The sequence below is a fragment of the Petaurus breviceps genome, unplaced genomic scaffold (assembly GCF_028583685.1).
Source record: "Petaurus breviceps papuanus isolate PSGF00001 unplaced genomic scaffold, PetGlider_PUasm1.0 90977, whole genome shotgun sequence".
Lineage (NCBI taxonomy): Eukaryota > Metazoa > Chordata > Mammalia > Diprotodontia > Petauridae > Petaurus > Petaurus breviceps.
In genome coordinates, this window is record NW_027187391.1 from 17,579,148 (window position 1) to 17,587,771 (window position 8,624).

Sequence of the window (8,624 nt, forward strand, 5' to 3'; positions counted from 1 at the left end):
ATATGCTGACTGAATCAGACGTGTTACAGGTTAGCCTTCACTGACTCATCCAGTTCCTATGCATTTATGTTGTCAATTGTCTAAGTCTATTCCTTGCATTCTCCAATTATAACAAATTTGACTTCCAGTTTCTTGCTAAGTATTCAATCTAGCCACGAAATTGCTAATATGCTAGAGTAAGGTTGCCTACCTTGCAGTAAGACCTTGGGAGAGTCACCCCAAGTCTTTAGTTTTGTTTTTGTTTACCTGATAAATATGCAGACTAGTCTGATTTTATCCCTCTGGGCTATCAAAAAAAACACAAATAAATGATACAGATGCCTTTTCTAACTGGATAAAAGTGAAGTATAGAAATCTTTTGAGGAAATGAATAATGGCAGTATGCAAGGTTCACTCACTCATCCATAGTTCGGAAAGATATCTTTCATAGGTTGGCAAGAAAGAAGTCATTCATTAATTTATATTAGGATGAAAGGGAGAATGATTTCTTTTTTGTTTCCTCAGGCCTGCTCACTTTCAACCTAGTCCTTCCTGACTCTGAAGCCAGTACTATATTCAGTGTGCTTTCCTGCTTCTTATATAGCAAATAATAAATTTAGTAGCAAGCTTCTAAGTGCCTAAAATAGATGAGAATCAATGGACAACTATTTAGCGATTTTTTTTTACAGGACTTCTAATTTCACTGGAAAAGGGTACTCCAAATGAGGCAATTGCTTCTACCAAGATCAGTACCTACTCTACAATTTCTAATTTTAAAGAGCTGCCTAGGGGCACTGAGGCTTTATGAGACTTTCCCAGGGTCACAAAGCAGTATGTGTCAAAGACAGGTCTTCAACCCCATCCTGACTCTGAAGCCAGTACTATTCAGTGTGCTTTCCTGCCTTTCATATAGCAAATATTAAATTTAGTAGCAAAGTCCTAAATGTCTAAAGTGGATGAGAATCAATTGACAATTTTATGCCTCTAAAGTATAAAAATTCTAAAAGAGGTGAAATTAAATTTCTAAAGGCTTAATAAAAGCAGCTAAACAGACACTTTTGAGCAGTCTAATGTTAAGGGAGAAGTTTCATTGACTCTATCATTGGGTAGCAGTTAAGAACAATTTTGCTATTGTTACCCGCTTGTTCTTTCCACATGAACGGAATGTTCTCTCCCATCATGAAATGGTGTTAGCTCTGGTTTGACCACAATCTTGCGTATGGTCCTTGCTCCAGTGGAGAGATGCACTTCCAGGCGGCCTTTGTTCAGGAATATAGCATAGTAGGCCTGTAGTGGTTGAATGGATGGCTGTTAGTTGAGATCATATGGCAATTAGAAGTAATACTTAGTCACAGGTGTGTGCAGAGAGGTCTAAGACATTTGCAGCTGCTCTGGGATCCTATCTCTGAGGGAAGAGTCTCCAGATGGCTCCTTCCCCTTAATACTATGGCAGACTTCCAAACAAAGACAGACATTCGTCTCATACACCTACCATTTTTACTTGCTACATAAAGCCAGAAGGCAGACAATGGTGTGAAAAGCAGCAAAATGGTCAAGATTCAGAGCCCTGATATGTGAAGTGGATATAATAACAATAATGTATATAATATAACAATATATGTATTAATGATGTGAGAATAATGTATTAATTGCAACACATAGTATGATAATAAGGCAATGATATAATAAGGTATTCATAGTAATACATAATGACATAATACATATGTAATAATAATATTTAGCAATTATATATTTCTTTAAGATTCACAAATCGCTTTACATGTGTTATCTCATTTGATCTTCACAAGAGTCCTTTGAAGTTGGCATTATTATTATCTCCATTTCACAGATGAGGAAACTGAGCTTGAGAGAGGTTAAGTGATTTGCCCAGGGTCACACAGCTATTAAGTGTCTGAGGCAGGATTTGAGCTCAGAGTTTTCTGATTCCAAGCCCCAAACTTTATCCCCAGTGCCCCTTAGCTATCATGTGGAAGGCAATGTCTCTCTCTGAGAGAGAAAAGGTCATAGGATCATGGATGTATAAGTGGAAAGGACCTCAGAGCTGTATAGCCCAATCCTCTCATTTTACAGATGATAACAGTGAGGCCACAGTGAGGTGAAGTGACTTGGGGAGGCCACACAGAATCCAGAGCATTCCAGCTTAAGATATCTTGCTCCAAATCTGATGGTCCATCTGTTGTATAACCCTGCTAGTACATGCACTAGGCCAGTGAATACCTTCTGGCTCCTAAAGTTGACCAGGAAACCCAACATGTAAATAAAAGTCTCAGCCCTCATGTCTGCGTGTAGAAATAATATTATAAAATTGATGGGAGAAAGGCTCCAGCTGGCTTTTTAAGATTTCGTCAGGCTCTCAAGCTCATGGCATTCTGAGCAGTTTAAACTGAAGGTATGTTACACTAGCTGGTTGAATAGATTGTTATCACAAATGTGTAACTTTTTATTTCATAGTCAGAAGGGAGGAAAACAATTTTTCTTCCAAAAAATGTGCCTGCTTTCTTCGTGCCATGGTTACTATAGCAACCCGTGTGGTTTTGGTATCTGGTTACAGACCCCAGGGAGCTTGGATACAGTCGTGTTTCCTAAAGCTGATGTCAGGTATTGCTTCATTACTCATGGAGCACACATGTGAGCCTGTGTAATGTTCTCTTGGTTCCCTAAGAATTCTCCTCAGCAGTAAGGAATTGGAATCATATATTCACAATAGCCCCAATCATCCTCTCTCTGGCTCAGTAGGAAATAACTATGTTGAACACAGAATATTCTGAAGATTTGGGCTTCTGCTCATGGCATATGAAGGGCTAAGCACGTCGTAGTCATTTAAGAAATGTTTTGTCTGATTGATTAAAAAAAAACAAAACTCTTTTAAACCCTACTTATCTCAAGCCAAGTAACTGAATTCTGCCAAGTAACTGAAATGTGCTCAAGGCCCAAGTCTATCTTTATGAAATTTTCAGGCAGCGTCATTGTTGAATATGATGGACAAGAACATATATTTTGAAAATAGGTCAATTTGAAAAGCACAGATCCCATGACTAACAGAAGCTGACTATTATAAACTCACTTTTTCAACCCTAAAAGCAGTGTTTTTGGATAACTATGTTCTAGGAATGAACTCTATTTTTAAAATGTAGAAATAATTGGATCACTCTAAAGTTAGTACTGATTTTCGAATGGGCTATAGTAGATTGTTTATGGGAAATTTTTAATAAGAGAGAAAAATCTATTTTCTAAGCACAGTTTAAGTGCTGTTGATTTGAACTGATTTGGTTGGCACTGAGTAATAGAAATTTGGAGCTGGCACTCAGACAAACTATCTATTAATGATAAGGAAAATTATTATCTTATTATGGAAACCCATTCTAGAAAGCTGCTTATGGTCTCTAAATATTACTTCATTGATGGATGTTATCATTGTTATTATTATTGTTACTGAGAAGCAGCATGACATAATGGAAAGAGTTCTAACCTCTGAGTCAGGACGATCTGGTTTCAAGTAGTGGTTCTGAGCATACTGGCTGTATGACCCTCAAGGCAAGTCACTTTGCTTCTCCTGGCCCCTGTCTAAAGAGTATTGGTTGCTGATACATTTTGGCAGAGGGAGTTTTCTCATTGGAAGTTTCCGATACTGATAAAGTCACAGGTTCAGCATGAAATTAAAAAAAAAAATTCCAATGCATTTATGCAAACTAATTCTCTATGCTGCATTGCTATTCAAACTTATTATGGAAAATAAAATATCTATAAATCAAGGGCGGGGGAAGTATTGCCTCATTGCTGATTTAATGTGAGATCACCTGACCTTGAATAGAAGTAGAATTGCCCAGGGTCAAACCCATAGGACAGAAATTTGGGAAATGATGTAGGGTGGCTTACTGTATTTGAAGCTTTTCATAGACTGACCAAAATTCCTTTAATAATAAGGCAACATTTCCCTTGGCTTTAGATTCCATAGCGATTTAATTTTCCATGTCAAGTCTTCTCTCCATCATTAGAGTTGGTTTTGCATTTGGGTCAGGAAGAATAGTGGTAATAAGATCACAATTATCCCTTGTACATCACGGGTGTGTGTGTGTGTGTGTGTGTGTGTGTGTGTGTTAGGGGTGGTGGTGTTAGGGATTATGTCTACTCCCAATCTGAAAATCTGCATAAAACTTTTTGACTTTCCTTTGGTACCAGAGAAGTCTGAATTATTATGGTATTAAAAGATAAAATATGTTGATATTATACAATACTGTACATATATTTTATGCATTTCTGAGTTTCTGTGCCTGCTGGCCTTCGTGTATCATCTGTGACTTCCGTGAAACTCCTCCAAAATTCCCATTTAATTTCTAATGCTGACTTGTGATATATGGAAATTATGATGGGGAAAGTCGTGATGTGGAAGGGATAACTGTAATACAATCTGGAAAATTTCCTGGTACTAGACTGCATGTTTTTTGTGGGCACATACAAGTCATGTGTATCTTTTGGTGTAAACAAAACAAATTCCTGTTTCTTGCTCCTTGATTAGCTAACTCAGAAAAATCATAATGGAGATTTTTATGTAAATGAGAAGTGAAATTATGCATGAACAGAGGTATGCATGAATATTGGCAAATATGGTTTAGGTGACAAAATGGGCTGGAGTTAGGGAGATTTGAGTTCAAATCTAGTGTCAGTCACTTACTATGGGACTTGGGGTAAGTCATTTAACCATTCTCAGCCTCAGTTTCCTCATCTGTAAAATAGGGATAATAATAGTACCTACCTGCCAGGCTTGCTGTGAGAACCAAATGAGATAATATTTATAAAACCCTCTGCAGACCTTAAAGTGCTATATAAATACTATCTATTATTATGATTATGATTAAATCAGCATGGTTTCAGGTAAGAAGTGAAACTGGTGCTGCTACCAACTTCCAAAAGAAACTTGTACAACTTTCTTTCTTTAACAGGTGTAAAAATAAAATAATAACAAACCATAAATTCCAGATGCCGTGCCCATATCTTCCCTAAAGAAGAGATAGATGTGCGAGAACATGCAGGCACAAACATTATTTACTCTTTCTCTTTGTACCTGTCCAGTTTGCCTGCGTTTTCTCCTTGGTGAGTTATTAGCTCCACCACTTCCTAGAAGAATGATCCCAGACTCATTTTTGGTGCTGAAGGAAAGGTTGATTTCTGTGCCAACATCCAGGGGCACTGGTGGAAGCTCTACAAATCCGGGCTTGGGAAAACTAACAATGTAAACATTCTGTGGAGAGAAAGAGGGAAATAACTATTAGAAATGAGAACACAAATGAATTCTCCTGTCTAGTCTCACCACACTTTCAGATCCACTCCAAAAAAAAAACAACCCAACAATCTATTAAGTACCTACTATGTGCTAAGCACTGGACAAGCAGACACATCATTTAACTACCATTTCTTAAGCTTCTACTATGTGCCAGGTTCTGTGCTAAGAGGAAGAGATTTAAAGACAAGTGAAACTATTCCTTCCCTCAGGGAATTTACATCCTAAGGTAAGAGATAACATGCACACATATTGGCATATATAAGATACATACAAGATAGATACATATAGTATAAACTTAGAGGGAAAAGCACAAGCAATTTAATGTTATTAGGAAATACAAGTATCATAGAAAGCAACTGAACCACAACTACTCATCAAACAAATGAATATCTGAATAATATTAAAAATTAATTTTTCCAGATTTAACTTTGCCCCAACTGGCCAGCTTAAAGCTTAAATCAGGATTCTGAACTGTGAACTCTTATTCTATAGCTTTCCTTTCAAATATAAAAGAAGAACACTGCTTTGTATCCCATTTTGAGATTTCAAGGTTTGTTACATCTGACTTGAAAAACTGAAAATTAATCATTCTCCATTTCATCAACTGATTATTAATGTTTTACTGATGAACCAAACATAAATAAAGCATAAATATGGATGGCCTATTTCCTATTACTGGCCTGTTACTGCAATCAGGACTGGCAGATATTATTAACATATGATGTACACTTTGTCACAAGCTAATAAATCAATTGTTGTTATATGATTTAATAAATTACCAAGGCCAATTTGACCCTTTCTGGAAATTTAAAAAAAAAAGAAATTAACTATGCTAATCAAAATCTCTAGTGTTTCTGGACATAAAAGCAAGAGATTCTTAGGAGGCTGACTATCCTTATAGTATTTCTGGTCTAGCTAAGGCATTTAAATGACAAGTATTAGCAGAAGGCATAATCTCCTGAGCTTTCTATTGCAATTTTCAAATCAAGGAGCTTGGGATAGTTCAGATAAAACTACTGTATGGTCAATTGTCCCTTTTTTAGTATTTATCTCCACTGAATCTGTGCTTCATCCTCCAGTTGCAAAATAATTCCTGTTTACTGAAAAAGTGCCTTTACAGAATGATCATTTCAAGCATACAGGCTATTCATTTTATAGCCAATTTTTCATTCCCATGTATCTCTTCTGAATGTGAATGAGAGTTGGGCTTTGGAAGATTAAAGTTCTTAGTAAAACTTTCTTCTAGGAACTCAGTGCCATTCCTTTAAGATTAAATTCCATCTCTATTTCCCTTTTTCTTATCCCCAGGCTTCCCAGGGTGCATCTAGAATCACTGTGGCAGAGCTGGTCCCATTCTATGATTTGGTGTTCCAATTTGCGGCTCTAAATCAATTCAGTGGTATGAACAGTAGAAGCCCCGAGGTACCAGTAAGAGTATGAGGGACAGAATTTTAAGAGCCAGAGGGGGCTGTATAGTATCAACTGCATTGATGGAAGTTTTTGTTTAATATTGAAATTATATAGTCATATTGGTAGACACATCTCAATTTTTCCCCTTAACTTCTTTGAGTTCTAATTTGGTACATAATGGGGTTGTGTATGTCCATTGTTCATTTTGGAACTATATCTCCTTGAAGTCTATGCAAACCTTAGCAACTTTTAGCAAATCTTACTTGAGAGGAGGATAGATATTTCTCAGTGGGAGGAGACATGTGTTGGAGGCTTGGCAGCAAGCTAGAGATGGCAGATAAGGAGAGGCAATGGCAGAACCCTTATGACCAGAAATGGCTTCTTGGGATTGGCAATGGTACAATGAACAAAGAATTCCTAAAGTGGGGAGCCACATGACCCCAAAGATAGTAGCAGCTAGAGGAAATGTTGGTATAGCCACAACTTCTGGACATGTCTTCTAGAAATAAACAAACATTCTTGGTTGAAGGGAGTTGAATGAATTATAATTTCATTTAGGTGCAGCTAAAATTCTATTTAGATTTAAAATATCATTTTAAAGTAAATGAATGACTTAAGAGTTTCCATGATTTTCTTAGTAATTGATAAAGTTGGTAATTATTTATACTCACTCTTTTAAAGAACAGGAGTCTTTTTCATTCTCCTATGTGTAAACTCTTGTCCTGATAATAAGGTTTATGTTTTTGAATAATCACGTACAAGACAGTCAAGTGGGACCAAGGTACTGGTTCCTTTAATTTTCTCTGTGGTTTCCAGGAAGAGCTGAATAGCTATGATATGAATGGAGTAATACTGGAGAATCTCAGTCCAAGGGGTTCCTTCAAGTTGATGTTCTTTCACAGAATCCCATACTTGAAATGGACCTTAGTGGTCTTTTAGTATGCTCTGTTCATTAGGAAGTGTTTCCTTTCCTCAAACTCAAATCTGCCTCTCTTCATCTTCTACCCACTGTACCTAGTTCTCGAACCAAGCAGGATATGTTTAATCTCTCTTCCCCATGACAGTCAAATATCTGAAGATATTAAGCTTCAGGAATATGGTGATATTTCTTTGTGCTGGACTTGGAGTGAGGAAGACTCATCTCTATGAGTTCAAATGTGACCTCAGATACTAGCTAGCTATGTGACCCTGGGCAAGTCACTTCACCCTTTTTTAACCTCAGTTTCCTCATCTATAAAATGAGCTGGAGAAGGCCATGAAAAACCACTCGTATCTCTGTCAAGAAAACCTCAAAGAGGATCCCAAATAGTCAGATGTGACTGGAAAATACTGAACTGAAATCCCTACCTTCTTCAACTGATTTTCTTATGGTATGTTTTCCAGTCTCTTCATCATTCTGGTTATCTGCCTTTGAGACTACCAGTGTCCTTCCTAAAAGGAAGGGCCAAAACTGATAAAATACTTCACATGTTTTCTGACAAAGGCAAAGTATTGGTCTGGGCTGCTATGTCTTTTTTTACTGCCTTTCATATTTCAAACTGACAGTGAATTAAGCTTGTCCTTTACTAAAATCACTTGATCTTTTCCTCACTTTTCTCTAGACATGCTACCATTGCCAGGAAGTGCCCAGTTGCTCTTTGGAAGCCAAGTCTAGGACTTTATATTTTTTCCTATATAATTTTATCTTAATAGATTAGATTTGGCCCATTGTTATAATCTGTCAATTTATTTTAGAGGATCCAGATTCTGTTTTCCAGTGAAAGTATAAAATTAGATTTCTCCTTATGCAAGGAAGATCTAGGTTTGGAGGATTCCTGCTTTAAGATAGTTCTCATTTATATGAAAGAGACCTTGGATCCAAGCTATAGACAAACTGCTGAACAAGCTGTAATGGAAATGCAAATTTTAAAGATCTTCCCTGCCCCTAGGCCAA

At 36.9% G+C, this 8,624-nt stretch overlaps 1 protein-coding gene across 1 annotated transcript in view; it reads right to left on the reverse strand.

The window, feature by feature from the left end:
- The window catches only part of LAMA2 (laminin subunit alpha 2), an 831,335-nt gene that overhangs the window by 40,802 nt on the left and 781,909 nt on the right, over positions 1–8,624 (reverse strand). The window contains exons 53-54 of the mRNA XM_069077437.1: positions 5,063–5,239; positions 1,118–1,266 (exon numbers count right to left, since the gene is read on the reverse strand). Coding sequence (XP_068933538.1) covers positions 1,118–1,266; positions 5,063–5,239 — 326 coding nt within the window. The remainder of the gene's footprint in view (positions 1–1,117; positions 1,267–5,062; positions 5,240–8,624) is intronic.